This window comes from Cnephaeus nilssonii, assembly GCF_951640355.1.
Source record: "Cnephaeus nilssonii genome assembly, chromosome: 7".
Classification (NCBI taxonomy): Eukaryota; Metazoa; Chordata; class Mammalia; order Chiroptera; family Vespertilionidae; genus Cnephaeus; species Cnephaeus nilssonii.
In genome coordinates, this window is record NC_137078.1 from 98,153,528 (window position 1) to 98,171,602 (window position 18,075).

Consider the following 18,075-nt stretch of genomic DNA (forward strand, 5'->3'; position numbering starts at 1 on the left):
CTTTTGAGCTCGGTGTGTCAAACTTCGCCAAAAAACTGAGCATAACTCGGGTAGTGTGTCACTTTGAGGAAAAAACATTATTTCGCAAATGTTTCATCCTCAGGAGCAGCAAATGTTTCATTCTCGGCATGCGGCTGCCTTAGCGGCCGCGTGTCATCAGAAATGGCTACGCGTGTCAGTGCTGACACGCGTGTCATAGGTTCGCCATCACTGGGATAGAGCATCAGCCTACTGACTGAATAGTTCCGGGTTCGATTCTGGTCAAGGGCATATGCCCATGTTATGGGCTTGATCCCCAATAGAGGGCGTGCAGGAGGCAGCTAATCAGTGATTCTCATCATTGATGTTTCTATCTCTCCCTCTCTCTTCCTCTCTGAAATCAATAAAAATATATTAAAAAATAATTCCTCCTACTTGGAGTGGGATTTGATTTCCACAGGGTTACACGGGCATGCCTCATGTCTGCGGGTGTTTGCTGTGCTCGGCAGACGTGGTTGCCAGCGTCAGGAAAGAAACCAGTGCTGCTGACTCAGTCTCTCACGTATTCTTGCATTCGGCAACCACTCACTGAAAGTCTAAAATGGGAAAGCATTGTGCTAGCTACAAAGATGGACTGGTGAATCGGGACACAAGGTTATGGCCCTACCCACAAGGTACTTACAGTCAAGGAGACAGACAAATACACACAGAACTGTAATACAGGATAGAAAGTACTAAGTGCTGTAAACGAAACTCAAGGGAAGTACTAGAGGAATCCAAAGGAAAAAGGTGATTAGTCCTGGTTTGGAGGACATAGCTCTGACTCACTGAAGCAGGAAGGTATTCTGGAGGAAATGTATCAAAAGCCTCACGATGATCTCAACTTACGCCATTATTCCCCCACATTTTTTAAAAGGGCAATTTCTACATTATTTAATATGTTTTTATTGATTTCAGAGAGAGGAAGGGAGAGGGAGTTAGAAACATCAATGGGTGAGAGAGACTGCCTCCTGCACGCCCCACACTGGGGATCGAGCCTGCAACCAGGGCATATGCCCTGACTGGGAATCGAACTGTGATCTCCTGGTTCATGGGTTGAAGCTCAACCACTGAGCCACACCAGCCTGGCTCCCACACATTTTAAAACATGATAATTCATTTTTATGATCTCCTGAAAAGCAGGAACATTTGACCCCCGCCTTTCATTTTACAGCCAAATAGACTGACTCCATACCTTTTTGATAAAAACAGTTTCCATCAATATTATACTTAAAAGTTAACATTGCCCTGGCCTGTCTGGCTCGGTTGATTGAGAGTTATACCACGCACCGAAAGGCTGCGGGTTCCTTTCCCAGGCAGGGCACATGCCCAGGTTGCGGTTTCAGTCCCTGGTTGGGGTGAATGCAGGAGACCACTGATGGATGTGTCTCCCTCATTCTCCCTCTTCTTTTCCCTCTCTCTCAAATCAATTTAAAAACAAAACATATTTTTAAAAAGTTAACATTAGAAGAGTTTTGTTTAATTTTTAAAAGCTAATGAATATTTGCATTTTAATAAAGAGATGTAGTATGTTTTTAGGTGAATCGGTCACCAACTCAAGATGTATATTTTCTCATGAAGTAAAAAGAAAATTATCTGGAGGAGACTCTACCTCCTGGCTATATTTTCATCATAAGTCACTATCCCCCCCTCTCTTTACTCTTAGAAAAGAATTGATGGCCCTAGCCGGTTTGGCTCGGTGGATAGAGCGTTGTCCTGCAGACTGAAGGGTCCCGGGTTCGATTCCGGTCAAGGGCACATGCCTGGGTCATGGGCTCAATCCCCAGTGGGGGGCGTGCAGGTGGTGGCCGATCCATGATTCTCTTTCCTCATTGATGTTTCTACTTCTCTCTCCCTCTCCCTTCCTCTCTAAAAATCAATAAAACATATATGGTATTGTTTAAAAAAAAAAAAAGAAAAGAATTGATAAATGTGTCCGCTAGAAAGGGACCTGGTAGAAAGTAACCACCGCTCAGGGCAGTAAATCAGTCACATCAGATTCAATGGGTTTGGGGAGGAAGGCGAGGTACACAGAATCACAAACAAAAATATACTAATTGTGTCCCTATCCCCTCCTGCTTCTCTCTTCATATTTCCAGTATCTTCAAATGAGACTTGGCCGACATCACAGCAGACCCAAGAGAGGGAGGAAGAAGTTGTATACTGAATTTAGAAAAGCATCTTAAAGTACACAATTTGTTTTGTTTCCTAAGGTTATGAGGTTGACGTGAGGGAAGGATAAAAAGAGCATATTCCCGCCTCCCCCGCTTGCCAGCGGTGTGTGTGTAAGAACCAACGGAGAGGCAATACAACTGTTGAAAGGGAGGCAAGTCAACCGTGTCAACTATAAAACACACGGCACGTTTCTGTTTTTATGCAACCACATAAAAATCACAAGCTCCCATCAATGTTATGTCTGTGTGTTGAGATATAAAAATACGTACAAATAAACCTGTTTTACTTCCATGGGTATATGGAGTTCCTGCTTTGTTATATCTCTAGCTGACATACATTTAAAATGAGGTACCAGAAAGCAGTTGTGGTCTGCATAATTCTGAGAAACAAGTTTCTAAATGATGTCTTAGTGCACTTCTCCACAACCGGATTTAATCACAGAGATTGTGCCTTCTGTTTTCCGAAAAATCGCACCAACAGGAAAACAGCAGAGCAAACAGTCAAAGGAGTATTTTTAACTCTTATCCATGTCTCCAGGGATAGCTTTTTCTCTCTTTCAAAATACTGTTTCATGGTGAAATATAACCCACCTACAGAAATGTGCAGAAAAGTGATTATAAAGCAACTGAAATCTGTGTGTTCACCACCTTGGTCAAGGAATCAGGCAATCCCAGACCTTAGTCACCTCGGCTCTGCCCCCAGACCTTCCCGATCACAACCCTGTCCCTTAACCCTAGCGGGGTCACTATCCTGACTTCCATCATTGATCATTTCCTTGCTTTCCTTCATAATGGTACCATCGATGTGGGCATCCCAATCAATTAGTTTATATTTTGCCTACTTTTGAATTGTATGTAAGTGCAATGATACTATGGTATTTTTTGTATCTGCCTTTTTGGTTCAACATTACGATTCACCCATGTTATTGTATTTAGCTTAAGTAGTTTATTCATGTTCAACGCTATAAAAATATTCCATTGTTATGAACACACCACAATTTATTCATCTATTTTACTCCCCCCCCCCCCCAGTTTTTTAATCCTCTCAAGGAAAAAACTGCATAGTCACCTTAATCAGGCCGTGTCTTGTATTTAAGATCAGGTTCTTTTTTATTTGAATAATCCAAGAACTCGTACATCATGCCAAAGCCACCCACCAAAATGGGTTCTGACAATACATATAAACATGACAACTGGTGTGGTCTTGTACACTTTGGCTAGCTTTTCCAGTATTTCTGTGTTAAGTACTGTTGCTTTCCAGGGTAAAAGGACATGATGACCACTTGCTGAAGTAAGTCCTTCGGTCATGAACTTCCTGGTCCGGATAGGGACTGTGCTATTCATGATGGTGGTCTATTCTTAGGCAGCCAGGGAGGAAAAGAGCCATCCCATTCTCGATGAATCTATCTTTCCAGATTTAGGCAGTTGTAAACAATGCTGGCATGAATTGTTGTGTTTCTGTATCTTGGCATCCCTAAGCATATGCATCTCTTTTTTCTTTTGACTTGAAAATAACATAGTCTGTTTCTTATAATGGAATTATTGCTTTTTTTCCTGCAAATTTTCAATATTTTTCTTGGTTTACTTACATTCATGTGTTTGAATAGAAAGCTCGAGTTGTCTATTTAATATTTGGACTATATGTTTTGTTTTGTTTGTTTATTATTTTTTCCCTGGAATATATGTTCTGTTTTTCAATCTAGTGATGCCATCCAGCATCCTTCAATGCACAGGGAAATAGGAACACTTACACAGGATGGGAGAACCATACAGCATAATGGTAAATAACATGGGCTCTAGAATCATGTAGATTTTTACATTTTTATTTATTGATTTTAGAAAGAGAAAGAGGAAGGGAGAGAGACAGAAAGAAACATATTTGTTGCTTCACTTATTTATGCACTCCTTGGTGGTTTCTCATATGTGCCCTGACCGGAGATCAAACCCTCAACTTTGGCGTATCGGGTTGACGCTCTAACTTAGCTATTCAGCCAGGACTAGAATCATGTAGATTTTAAGCAAATTGTTTAGTTTCTCCAACCCTCAGTTTTTTATTGTATAAAGTTTGGATAATACCACTTACCTTACAGTGTTATTCTAAAGCATGTCCATAAGGACTCCTTACAATGCAAATAACAAAATCCAACTCAAACTGTTTTAGAAGCTAAAGTCCTTTATTGACTCACCTGACTTGAAAAAGTGGGAGATGGAGGGAAGAGAGGGAGAACAAAATTTCTTACTACCATCAGTGAATTAAAATCCTTCACTGTGATTGGGCCAACAATGCTCTCAAACCACAATGAAACCAATCTGGGCCCACTCACAGAAGCCCGGGTATGTCCATTCTGAGCATATGGCTGGAACAAAATGGGAAAAGGATTAACTGGATGTCAGGGAGGGAACCAGTGTCCACCCCACCAGAATTATGAATAACAAGAGTACTGGGCTCAGCCTGTTGACTGACCCTCTGTCAGTTCTAATTGTTTCAGGGGCTGCCAGCACCATAATCTGCCCTGTCTGTCATTCTTAATACTAAAATAAGCATTTTTCAAAGTGATAAGATAAATCTACATCTCCTCATGAAAAAAAAAAAAGTTACTGTGTAATCTTATGACTGGTGATTTTTACTAGTATATTTGCAGAAAATATTTTCACTGAGAGAACAGGACTGGGAATGTACTGTTATTTTCAACCTAAACCAAAAGCTTGTTATTGTCACTGATTAAAAGACTGTTTTTCAAAGGGCCTAAAATATTGGACTCAGAAGATATAATTAGATGCTAATGAGAACATGGAGTATATATCAAGAGCAAATCTGTCATCTGTGCAGGACTGAAGACCTTTCCAATGAAGGGAGAGCAAGAAAATTGGGGAAAATAGTTTCCTACCGAAGATCTTGGGAGCCCTCGCCGGTTTGGTTCAGTGGATAGAGCGTTGGCCCGCAGACTGAAGGGTCCTGGGTTGGATTCTGGTTTAGGGCATGTACCTCGGTTGCAGGCTCCACTCCTGGCCCTGATCGGGGCACCTGTGGGAGGCAACCAATGGATGTCTCTCTTTCACATCAATGTTTCTCTCTCTCTCTCTCTCTCTCTCTCTCTCTCTCTCTCTCTCTCTCTCTCTCCCCCTCCCTTACACTCTCTCTAAAAATCAATGGAAAAATATCCTTGAGTGAGGATTAACAACAACAACAACAAAAAAATAAAGTAGATTTTGGGAAATAAAGTAGAGATTCTTGCCCTGGGCAAGAATGAAAGCAAATGTAACAATTAGTCGTTGTAAGTACATCCATTGAGTTCACTGTCTGAAATTCCAAAGAGGTTATGAAATAATAGTTGGCAAATGGGCTCAAGGGACTTTCTGGAGCAATGGATGTGCTCTGAAATTGATTTGTGGGGGTGGTTGCACAACTGTATACATTTACTGAAAAATATGGAACTGTACACGTATTTGTCTTTTGGAACTATACACTTATAATGGGTGGATTTTTAAAAAAAATATATTTTATTGATTTTTTATAGAGAGGAAGAGAGAGGGATAGAGAGTTAGAAACATCGATTAGCTGCCTCCGGCACACTCCCCACTGGGTATGTGCCCGCAACCAAGGTACATGCCCTTGACTGGAATCGAACCTGGGACCCTTGAGTCCTCAGGCCAACGCTCTATCCACTGAGCCAAACCAGTAAAGGTCATAATGGGTGGATTTTATGGCACACAAATTGTAATTCAACAAACCTGTTAAAATTAAGAAAAATACACTAACAAGAGTCATATTCCAAGAAATTACATTTTTATTATAGGCAACATTAAAATGCTGCTTCTCTTCCTCCTCCCCATCCTCTTCTTCTTCCTTTTTTTCTTTTCTTTTCTTCCAGAGCATGTAGCTAACAGAGATGCCTTCTAGAAGGTCTTCCTTTGCCAAGGACAAGCCTTTCCACCTGGTTGTGTGAAGAGGCAACATCTGGTAGTGATTTCATGGGAAGACCTTTGATCAGGGCTCTTTGAAACCAAAACGTTAGAGACCCAGACAGAATCTCAGTCTGCGAAGCTTCTCTGTGAGCAACAGGAACGCTGGGCTTGGACATTTTTGAACCGGAGCTATTTTTTAAAATTTCAACTTTATTGCTTTAATAACTTTGATAATTTCAGCTTTAATAACACATATTAAAGCCCCTGCTTTAATCATGTTATTGATTCCACCTACCTGGTTGTCAGGTCAAAACCAGAATCTAGCACATCTTTACCTGGAAGTCATGACCCAGTCCAGGAGACGATGGGGCGGAGCTGCCACGCGAGGCCGAGAGAAAGAACGTGTAACGCACAGTATCCAAAGATGGAGAGATGGCTTTCCAGCCTGCTTGCTGGCGGGTTCTTTTCTCACTTTGCTTCTACAGCCAGAAGCAAACATACCTGAACTGGGGACTGGGGACCCAGAATAGAGGGTGAAAGTGCCATCTGCACGGAGCCTTGGAATGTGCAAAGTTAACTTCACAGGAACGTGTGTCCCTAAGTTCCAAGCCCATCCGAGCACACAGGAAGCATGCGGTGCATGGTAAAGGAATGAAGACGTGAGTTGAAAGTGTTTTTTCATGGAAACAGTCTCCTGGTGTTCCAGTGGCCAAAACAGCAGAAGTAAAGGGAGAAACATACATGAGGAACAAGGGTTCTCTCCGTTTACTTACCCCGTGACCTTGGGCAAGTTACTCAATGTAGGACAATTTATGTCTGTTCTCCAAAGAGATGACGGGTAGATATACTGGAGTGGGCAAACGTAGGTTTACAGTTGTGTTGTGAGTACACAAAACACAGGGTTTATTCTTGTGTCATTGTTTATTTATTTATTTATGTTTAAATGTCTCTTTGTTGTTGAAAGTATTACAGATGTCCCTTTTTGTATCATTATTTATTTATGTGTAATGAAGGGCAGCAATGTGAGCACTTACGAGAATGTGCCTAAGTGCACTGTGCCATTGTGGTATTCTTTTGAGCTAATAAAGCTCTTGTAGTCATCAGACCCTGTGTGTCTTTTTTCATACGGACAACTGTAAAGCTACTTTTGCCCACTCCTGTATGAAAAGATGTTCAAGGCCACTAATCGTCAGAAAAAAATGCAAATTAAAATCACAATGAGATACCACCTCACATGTGTCAGAATGGCTTTCATCACTAAATCAACAAACATGTGTCAGCGAGGATGTGGAGGAAAGGGAACCCTGTGCGCTGTTGGTGAGAGCGCCAATAGGTGGGGCCCCTGTGGAAAACAGCATGGAGGTTCCTCTAACAATTCAAACTAGAACCACCTTATCACCCAGCAGTCCCACGACTGGGGATGTACCTGAAGAAATCCAAAACACGCGTTCCAAAATACACACGCACCCCTGTGTTCACTGCAGCACTACTTACAATAGCCAGATACGGAAGCGAGCTGAGTGTCCATCGATAGACAAGTGGATAAAGAACATCGGTGCATATACACAATGGAGTATTACTCAGCCATAAAAAATGGAATGTTGCCATTTGTGACAACATGGATGTTCTAGAGCAGTGGTTCTCAACCTTTCTAATGCCGCGACCCTTTAATACAGTTCCTCATCAACGAAAATAATTTTATGGTTGGGGGTCACCACAACATGAGGAACTGTATTAAAGGAGGGTCGCGGCATTAGAAAGGTTGAGAACCACTGCTCTAGAGGGTATTATGCTAAGTGAAATAAGCCAGAAAGAGAAAGATAAATGCCATATCTCATTTATATGTAGAATCTAAAAAACAAAATAAACAAAACAAAAATAGACTTGTATATAGATACAAAGTACAAACTGATGGTTGCCAGATGGGAGGGGGTTGGGGGAGCTGGGTGAAAAAAGGTGAAGGCATTAAGAAGTAAAAATTAGTGCCCTAGCTGGTTTGGCTCAGTGGATAGAGTGTCAGCCTGCGGACCAAAGGGTCCAGGAATTGATTCCAGTCAAGGGCACGTACCTCGGTTGCAGGCTCCCCCTCCCACCCCACCCCTGGCCCAGGCCCTGGTCAGGGCTTGTGCTGGAGGCAACCAATCGACGTGTTTCTCTCACATCGATGTTTCTCTCTGTCTTTCCCTCTCTCTTCCCCTCTCCCTAAAAATCAATGGAAAAATATCCTCGGGCGAGGATTAACAACAACAAAAAAGGAAGTACAAATTAGCAGTTAAAAATCATCATGGAGTGGGGATGTAAAGAACAGCATAGGGAATATAGTCAATAATATTTTAATAACTATGTATGGTGCCAGATAGGTACTATATTTATCAGGGGGGTCATTTTGCAAGTTATATAAATGCCTAACCACTGTGCTATACACCTGAAACAAATATTGAATGTCAACTGTAACTGAAAATTAAAAAAGGAATTTAAAAACAGTTTGTGTCTAAATTGTCCCATCTATATAATGGGAATAAGAATATTATTTTATATATTGTAAAAATTAAGCAAGTTAGCCCTAACCGGTTTGGCTCAGTGGATAGAGCATCGGCCTGCGGACTGAAAGGTCCCAGGTTCGATTCCGGTCAAGGGCATGTACCTTGGTTGCGGGCACATCCCCAGTAGGAGGTGTGCAGGAGGCAGCTGATCGATGTTTCTAACTCTCTATCCCTCTCCCTTCCTCTCTGTAAAAAATCAATAAAATATATTTTTTTAAAAATTAAACAAGTTAATCTATGTAGAGTACTTAGTGTTTGACTCATAATAAACTTTATGTACGTGGTTTATTATTTTTGGTGGTTTACTGTTATTGTCGCCTATTTTTCAACTTCCCTTTTAGTGAACTAGCACTTTCCGTCTTCCTATACACACCGTCCCTGCTTCTGGGTCTGTACCCAAAAGAATTGAAAGCAGGAACTCAAACAGGTATCTGTACACCCACCTTCATGACAGTATGGACTCAGAACCACTAAAAGGCGGAAAGAACCCAAATGTCCATCGAGGGATGAACGAACCGCAGGAAGCGTTCTCTCCACGCAACGCGATGGACTGTCACCGTCTCTACAGGAAGGAACTGCTCCCGCGTGGCTGAGCCTTGCAGATGTGAGCCGTGTAGTCAAAGAAGCCAGGCACAAAGAACAGCTACCAGGTGACTCCCCGCATTCATCGGGGCAGGGAGAAGAATGCTGGGTGCCAGGCCTGGGGGCAGGAGGGAGGAGGGAGTTGTAGTTTAGTGGGGACAGGGTTTCATTTGGGAAGATGAAAAGCTTTGCAGATGGACAGCAGTGACGGTTGTGCAGCAGTGGGAATGCACTTAATGCAAGCGAACTGGCCTCTAAAAATAGTAAAATGATAAGTTTTTGTTGTGCATATTTTATAACAATTTTTAAAAAAAACCACCTCGGAGGGAACACTTTGTAAAGTGTACGGTTGCCTAACCACTGTGCTGTACACCCGACACTAATACAAAATAATATTGAAGGTAAACTGCAATTGAAAAAACTTTCTTAATTTACAAAAAAACGAACCCTAAAATCTGAAACCTAAAAAAGAGCAAGAGCCCTCCCTCCTTCCCCAGGAGCCAAGGACGCGGCTGGGCCAGAAGGGGGCGCGTGGGTCCTCCCAGCTCAGCAGCAGCAGCAGCAGCCGCAGCCTCAAGGCCCCCAACCTGAACTCCCTTAAGGGCAGGCCCCGGGGTGGCCCCTCTCCTCTCCGGCCCCTCCCCGGGGTCAGGGTGGCGTGACAGTGCCATCTCTGCATCCCACGCCAGTCTGGAAAACTGTCCTTCCAGAGGCCGCCTCTGGTTCCCCGGCGGGCAGAGCCCACAGCGTCCCGAGGTTATTCTATCCACTCTGTTTCCTGGCTGCACAGCGGGCCCAGCAGGGCCCAGGACTCACTTGGGGGAATAAACAGCCCAAGCGCAGTCACCTCCTGCACCACCGGCTCCTGCCCCGCGGGCCGGGCGCGCTGTGTAGACGCTGCCACCGGCCCCTTTCATGAAGGGTCACCTGGCAGGTGCTCCCAGAGGCGTCCAGAAAAATCCGTGCAGCCCCCCAGCCTCTCAGCCCCCCCGATTGCCAGGAAAGCTCCCCAGGGGGGGCAGTGTCCTGGATGCTTCCTCACTGCACAGGAAGCCCCACCGGAAGCTGCGTGCCTCCTCCCTGGAGGAGAAGAGGAAGTCTTCGCAGGAGGCCGCGTTTTTCTGTCTAATTCTACTTTACTATTCTGTTCATTCCTATATGGAACATTGTTCTTTCTTTAAATTTTTTCTATTTATTGGGTTTAGAGAGAAAAGGGAGAGAAAAACAACGATCTGTTGTTCCACTTACTTATGCATCCTTTGGTGGATTCTTATATGTGCCAGGGGATAGAACCCTCAACCTGGGCATATTGGGACGACACTCTAACCCACTGAGCCACCTGGCCAGGGACAAAACTTTTCTTAAAATGCCTGATGAAACAGATCTGTGGGGGTAAAAGGATGAAGGTAAGACTAAAACAATTTCCCACTTTGATCTTGTGGGCTGCTGATGTGGGGAAATTTTAAAAAGAACATTTTCTAGTTGTAAGAGGAAAAGGGAGGAAGAAAGAGGGGAGGAGAGAGAATATCAGAAGGAAGGGAGGGAGAGGGGAGAGAGGGAGGGAGGGAGGGAGGGAGGGAGGGAGGGAGGGAGGGAAAGAAGGAAGGAAGGAAGGAAGGAAGGAAGGAAGGAAGGAAGGAAGGAAGGAAGGCCAGCCACACTTCTTGGTGGAGCTATTAAACCATTTTTGTCTCAACTCAATTTCCTCCTCGGCTCCTAAAGTAGTTGCCCGTCTCCACAGACAAATTGTAGGCTTAGTCCTAAAGCACTTGGGCCCTTTGACCTGTTCTTCCCATTTGCCCCCAAGCCCCCTGTCCTGTGGCTGACAAATTCCTCCACCTTCTCAGGCTTGCCCTCCGGTGCCTCCCAGCTGCCTGTTCAGAGGGGAGGCACCCTCTTCAGAGGCCTCCATTCACCCACTGTCCTCGCCAGACCTCGAGGCAGGAATTACATCTAACTCACTGGTGTGTCATCACAGACCAGATTACTTCTCACAATAGTGGGACCTGCTGAAATGGAGAAGGAAGAAGCCAGAGTGGTCCGACAGGTTTATTGAAGTTGAGCTGTCTGCCCACATCCAAACGGTTTCTGGCACAGGCTGCGTGACACCTCTGACCACAAGGCCCATCACCAAACGAGGGCAGATGAACACCCGTTCATTCTGGAATGTCGTCAGGCGTTAAGCTGCGGCCCCGTGTGGCTCACGGCTCCGTGGGTGGATCCCGATCAGGCCCTCTGGAACGTCTGCTTGCACACTTGGCCCTCGCAGAACATTTCCTGGGATCAGGAGGAAGGAAGAGGAAGGAGATGACTTGGCACGTGGCCCGTTATTACAAGGATCTGACTCCAAACGTGTGCTGTCTGCCAACCCCCTTCTCCAACTCTCACGCCAACTCAGTTCTGACAACTAACAACCCAGTGTTAGCGCGGAGCCATGGGGGCAGGGCTCACTGCCCCCACATCAGGCATCAATTGCAAGTCCCAGGCCACCTGTACTTCTGACCAACCAGTTACAAAATGGGGGTTCCCGTGTCTCCCTCCTCAAGTTCAATAATTTGCTAGAATGGCCCGGCCGGCGTGGCTCCGTGGTTGAGCATCGACCTATGAACCAGGAGGTCACGGTTGATTCCTGGTCAGGGCACATGCCGGGGTTGCGGGCTGCCTAGTGTGGGGATGGGGGACTTCTCAATCTCAATCTCTTCATTTGTAAATGGGGGGAAAAACAGTGGGCTGATAGGATTGCTGGCCACGGTTTCCCTGTTTAACATTTTCTTCCACGTTCGGTCATCTCACTAAAAATAAGAGGGATACGGCAAGTACCAGGTGGAGCTTGTCGCCTTCGATCCAATGGGTCCAGCCTCTGTTCTTCTTCTCCCCCTTCTGGACACAGGTGAGCCTGTCGTTGTCCCAGGTGACCAAGCTCTGCGCGATGGAGGGAGAAAACATTGGTTTGTTCTGGCAGGATCTCGACGATGACTCAGTCGAAGGCCAGTTAACCTGGCAGAATGAAGGGCCTGTGTTATGACTGCGACTTTACCTTGCATTTCCTGTTATCCAGGCCTTTGGTATCTTCATCAAATTCTTCGCCAACTTTAAACTGAACAAGGTAGTTCCGTAGGCTGCTGTACGTGTGGATGGTAAAAGAATCCCCATTCTGCTCAATCACTTTCTGCGGCTTCAGCAGCTTGGCTATCTTCCGAGTGGCAAAGTCGATACCTTAAAAATAATTTTAAAAAGAAATCTCAGCTTTCACCAGAGATGCAAAGGCAAAGAACTTGGCAGCTGAACTCAAAACCGTGGCGTTGGCTGGCGAGTGTTTCTTTTACAATGTCAATGTCAGTGGCTGCTGAGACCGGATCTGTAGGGAACGCTATCCTGGCAAACCTCCATCCAGAGGCTGATTGAAAAGCTTCAGCAGCTTTCGGGGAAGACGCATTAGGCTGGCGGTGCGCCTCGGGGCGGACTGGAAGCTGGGCACAGCAGAAGCAGGTCTGCTGTAAGGCGGGCACCCCTCACCTGAGGGTTTTATCGCCTGTGTCAGGGGGACAAAGGGACAAGGAACCATCCAACCTCAATGACAGCAACTCTGCCGTTTCCTGCTTTCTGTATTTACGCTTCAAACCAAGACAGAATTTGAACAATTTCTGAACAACAACTACAAAAAAAAAAAAAAAAAAAAAAAAAAGCCCTGACCGGTTTGGCTCAGTGGATAGAGCGTTGGCCTGCAGACTCAAGGGTCCCAGGTTCGATTCAGGTCAAGGACATATACCTTGGTTGCGGGCACATCCCCAGTAGGAGGGGGTGTGCAGGAGGCAGCTGATCGATGTTTCTCTCTCATCGATGTTTCTAACTCTCTATCCCTCTCTCTTCCTCTCTGTAAAAAACCAATAAAATATATTAAAACAACAACAACAACACACACACACACACCCAAAACCTCAAAAACCACTGCAATCATGCACACGATTCTATTCACTTAGGAGTCTTGAATAAGCTTTAGAAATGGTCACACACGAAAACATGGAATAGTGTGAAGGTCAGGGTTTTGGTATAGAAAGTGGATTTGAATGCCGTTTCTCATTTATTAGCTTTGAGCACGTTGTGTGGCTGGAGGTTGTAAATGCTTGCTCCCTATTCTTCAGGAATTTATAACCAAGAATGAAGGGGAAATAGAGTAATCGAAATCTCCCTTTAAGAGGATCTGCTCCAATTAAAGGCAAACCAAAAACAACCTTCTGGAACCTAAAAGCACTTGGATTATCTGAGTTCTGTGCCGTAAATCCCTCTCTATGCCATGTGCCAATTTTACAAAGACTCTGAATAAAAGACATCGACTAATTCATCGAGCACTTTGTTAATTTAAATATTTAACTGGGACAAAGACCTCAAGCTCTGTTTTTTTGGCCAAAAGGGACAGATCACCTGGCTGTATTGTCTTCCATCCAATGAACAAGATAAGGACTTTCTGGTTTTTATTACAGGAGCCATCTTTATGCACTTGAAATATAAACCTCTGTGTTTAAAAACACATGTTTTAGTTCACTGTGTATAGTCATGAGACATGGCTCAGATAGGAGAGAATGCTAACTCACAAAATGAACTTAATTCAAGCAACTGAACTTAAAAGGAGCTTTCACGTGCTCTGGCTGGTGTGGCTTGGCTGGTTGGAGTGCCATCCCATGCATCAAAAGGTGGCGGGTTCGATCCCCGGTCAGGGCACATACCCAGGTTGTGTTCGATACCAGGTCAGGGCACATACCCAGGCTGTGTTCGATACCAGGTCAGGGCACATGCAGGAGGCAGCCAAGTGATGTTTCTCTCTCTCCCCCTTCTTCTCTCTAGGATCAATCAATACTTTTTTTTTTAAAGGAACTTTCATTTTTTAAAAAATGAAATATAGGGTGTATTGTAGGTTTTCTTGTCCCAGTATCCTTGTAATTCTTTTTTTTTATTTTTGGTAATTTTTTATTGTCAAATACACAAATTTTACCCATTTAAAAGCATACAAGTCAGTGGCATTGAATAATCATAATGTTCTGCAACCAACAACATTATCTCTTTCCAGAAATTTTTCATCACCCCAAACAGAAACTCTGTATCAGATGGGGTTCAGGACACTCTCCCTCAAAACCTGGCACGTTGGCAGAGTGAATATTTTCAGCCGGTTCCTGAGGAAGGCAGGTGCAGGGAGGACCCTCTGCCCTCCCCCTGACGCGGGTGATAAAACCCTCAGATGAGAGGTGCCCTCCTTATAACAGAGAAAGGAGCAGCCTCCGCTTCATCAGCAAGGGACGCAGAGAGGAATCCGAAGAGCACTTGCTAAGTTTCTAAGCTTGTCGGTTACTTTTTAGTTCTACAATTTCTATTTGTTTCCTTTTCAACTCGGCAGATGTTACTTTTTATAGAGTCTGATTTCCTGCCAAAATTAAGCTCAGCATAAGTGCTGTATAGTCAATGTCTGATCATTCCAGTACCTGGAGACCCTGTTTGTACATGCAGACCCAGGGTAAGGTCCTGAGACTGAAAATCTACTTTTGTAAGCGGAGGGGAGGAGAGACAAAAATAAAAATAAAAAAATAGGCTGGTCCCTCCAGGCTGGCAATTCACAGGGTTCATTAGGGGACCATCCAAGACATGTCTTGGATGACTACAAGATGACATGGACCCCCGAACTGCTTGGCAGGTGCCAAAGAATTCTGCAGGGTACAGTGGGGGACAGTCACTGGTAATGGCACGTAAATGCTACCAGGTTCGGGAAATTACGTTACATGCCTAACTGGGTCAGGACAACCACCTGTGCCAGGGACCAGCACTGGCCGGAGGCAAGGGAAGGGGGCGAGTTCATGTCCGAATGAACATCAGTGACAATCAGACGGTCTCTAAGGGGGTTTGCAGAAAGTCGCCTCCTTTCTGGCCCGGTCCAGCTTGCAGGACACTCGCTGGTCACGTCATGGGGCAGTCTCTCTTCCACACTCCCCCCTCCCCTCTGCACCAGGACGGACAGACGTTAGGGACACGACTCTAGACTCTTATCAGCCTGGCACCAGAAGAACCTACATAATCAACTTATTTCCCCATATATTTACTTCCCTGTTGTTTGCCACCCTGGAAATTCAGAGTCTTTTTGTCTGGTCTCTTCTCTGCGGAAGCATTGCTTGTTGCTCAGAAGCTATGTAAGCTCAGGCTCTAACCACTCCTTTGAGGTCCTCACCGCTGCAGGCCGAGTGCGTCTGTCCTTTGTGAGTCTAATTCACAGGGCCCTGCCAATGAACCAGGTGGGCAGAGGAAAAGGCATCTTTTTCTTCTGCACGAGGATTTGTGGCAATATAAATCAGACTTCGCTTGAGAAGTCCCAAACGTCCCTACTTAGTGTGAGAAGGGACAGGGAGGAGAATCTTAAAAACACACCGGGGCACAGAACTGTCCATTTCAAAGTGGTTACAATGGCCAGTTTTCTGTCATAGGTGTGGGTTTTTTGTGTTTTTTTTAAAATATATTTTATTGATTTTTTACAGAGAGGAAGGGAGAGGGATAGAGAGCTAGAAACATCGATGAGAGAGAAACATCGACCAGCTGCCTCCTGCACACCCTCTACCGGGGATGTGCCCGCAACCAAGGTACATGCCCTTGACCGGAATCAAACCTGGGACCCTTCAGTCTGCAGGCCGACGCTCTATCCACTGAGCCAAACCAGTTTTGGCTGTCATAGGTGTTTTACCACAATAAAAAAAAATTGGACTCCCAGCTCAATTTACTGGTGGGGAAACTGAGGCCTGGTCTCAGATAAAAGGAGGCGAGCCAGAGCAGCCCGCGAACCCCGTAGTCTCAGCAGCTTTGGTCCATCTGTCAAAAGTGCCACTGACCGGCGGCATTTTGCCAAAAGCACGTGGCACACAGTAGGTGCTCAAATGGCAGGACAGACCGGGGGCGGGTGAGGAAGGCAGGCCTCCCGCCCTCAGGGCGGGGAGCACCCTCCAGCCCCTCGGGAGCAAGGACCTGGGTCAGACCCCGCGGTCCGCACACCCTGCCGCCCCCCCGCCGCCCAGGCCTCGGAGACCAGGCTCCCCAAGCGCCAGGCAGTGCGGACAGACGGACCCTCCTCAGGGCTGGAATTTCATCCCGGGGGCGGGGATGGGGAGGGGGAAGCGCCCGCTACGGGGCCTGGGTTTCTTGACACCCCGCAGTCCTCGAGGGAAGAGGGGAGGCCAGAAACGGAAGGTTTCAAACACGGTTCCCAATCTAGCGGCCCCGGAACCTCCTGGGGCGGAGCCGGCCCGGGAGCTCGGGACTGAGTCTGGATAAGCTCAGGTGACCCCGATGCTGCGGGACGGGGCCTCCCTGGGCGCCCCTGGAGACGCTGCGGGATGGGGGCGTCACGGGAGACGCTGCGGGACGGGGCCTCCCTGGGCGCCCCTGGGTTCAAGGGACCCCGGGCCTGGCTGCCCAGAGCCCGCGTTAAAGGCAGCTGCGGGGCGAGGGTCACCCGGGGAGGGGCTTCCATCCGGGGCGCCCCTCACGTGCCCGAACCCCATCGTGTCCCCGAGTCTGCCTGCGACGTGCCCCACGCCCCCCGCACCTCCTCCCGGTTAAAAACCCGCGCTGGGACCGGAGCGTGGCCGACGGGCAGGTAGACGGTCGAGGGGACGAGAGGAAGGAAAGGTGGGGGGCTTGGGAGCAAGGACTGGGGGACGGTCGGACGGGCGAGGGGACAGGGAGCTGGGGAAGATGGGAGGATGGGGCAGGCGAAGAGGCGGGGGTGGTAGACCGACGGACGGAGGACGGAGGACGCGGGACGTGGGAGGCGGGAGGACGGGGAGCCGGGGCAACCGGGGATGAGGGGACGGGCAGGTGGACCGGGGATGCAGGAGAGACTGGGGGACGGGCAGACGGACGCGCGGGCGCACGAGCGGACGTGGGAAGGAGAGCCAGGGAGCCAGCCGCGCGGGGAACGGACGGACAGCCCCGCGCCTTCACCCCGAACCTCAAGGCGCCGCCCGCGCCCCCACGACCCCGCCTACCCAGGGCCAGCATGTAGCCCTCGAAGTTGTCGCTGCTGCTCAGGTTCCAGGTGCCGCTGAGGTCGGCGGGCATGGCGGGGCTGGGGCGACCGCGCGGGGTTGGGGGGACTCCAGGGCGGCGAGCAGCGTGCGCTCGGCCCCAAGTGCGGGCGGCGGGGGGCGGGGCCGGGCTGGACCGCGGGGGGCGGGGCGGGGCGCCCGGACACCCTCCCCCCTCTCCCTCCCTCCGGGAAGCCCGGGCCCTCCAGGCTCCCGTGGCCCCTGGAAACGCCTGTTTTCCTGGGGCTCCCTCCTCCTCTCACCCCAAACGCGCGCGGAACCCCGGCTGTGGTCCAGGCCAAGAGTTCACGTCCATTTCTGACCCCTCCGTGAGCTCTAGACTCCAATACATCCACGGCCAACACTCACTGAGTGGTTACTATGTGTGTGATCACTTGTCACAAAGTCCCGCTTCTCCACTGGTTACTTATTCTCTCCATTTGACCGAGACCACGACGGAGGCAAAGAGAAGGGAAGCAGCTTGCCGCAGGTCCTACCGCGGGTGGAAGAGGCTGGATTCGAACCCGGCGGCCGGACTCCCGAGCTCCCGGCCGGCTCTCGGCTCTCGCTGGCTGCCTCCGTGATGCCTCCACGGGCTGTCCTCAGGCCTGACCTCACACACCCGAGCTCTCCAGCGCCCCTCTCTCCGTCAAGTGCACCCCTGGGCACCGGTGCCCCCGGGGGACGGGTCCCTTCTCTGCGCCCCCCGTTTCCAGCCCATCAACCAGACCTGTTGGCTCCACATCCTCCCAACCTGAGCCGCTCTCATGCCTCCTCTCCTCCTGGACGGGCTGT

The 18,075-nt window shown here is 47.7% G+C and overlaps 1 protein-coding gene across 1 annotated transcript; it reads right to left on the reverse strand.

Moving 5' to 3' along the window:
* Positions 1–11,239: 11,239 nt before the first annotated feature.
* On the reverse strand, positions 11,240–17,401 carry RBP7 (retinol binding protein 7). The gene is made up of 4 exons (XM_079777819.1): positions 17,242–17,401; positions 12,261–12,439; positions 12,044–12,145; positions 11,240–11,500 (listed from the first exon to the last, which is right to left on the reverse strand). Exons 1-4 carry the CDS (start codon positions 17,312–17,314, stop codon positions 11,450–11,452), a joined length of 405 nt encoding a protein of 134 aa, XP_079633945.1. The 5' UTR covers positions 17,315–17,401; the 3' UTR covers positions 11,240–11,449.
* Positions 17,402–18,075: the final 674 nt, after the last annotated feature.

Bases quoted from the DNA above. Each gene is read 5' to 3' on its own strand.
- RBP7 (XM_079777819.1), bottom strand. From the start codon at position 17,314: ATGCCCGCCGACCTCAGCGGCACCTGGAACCTGAGCAGCAGCGACAAC. The intron at 12,440-17,241 runs GTAGGCGGGGTC...ATTATTTTTAAG, and splicing joins GGGCTACATGCTGGCCCTGG to GTATCGACTTTGCCACTCGG. The intron at 11,501-12,043 runs GTACTTGCCGTA...TCCTGATCCCAG, and splicing joins AAGGCGACAAGCTCCACCTG to GAAATGTTCTGCGAGGGCCA.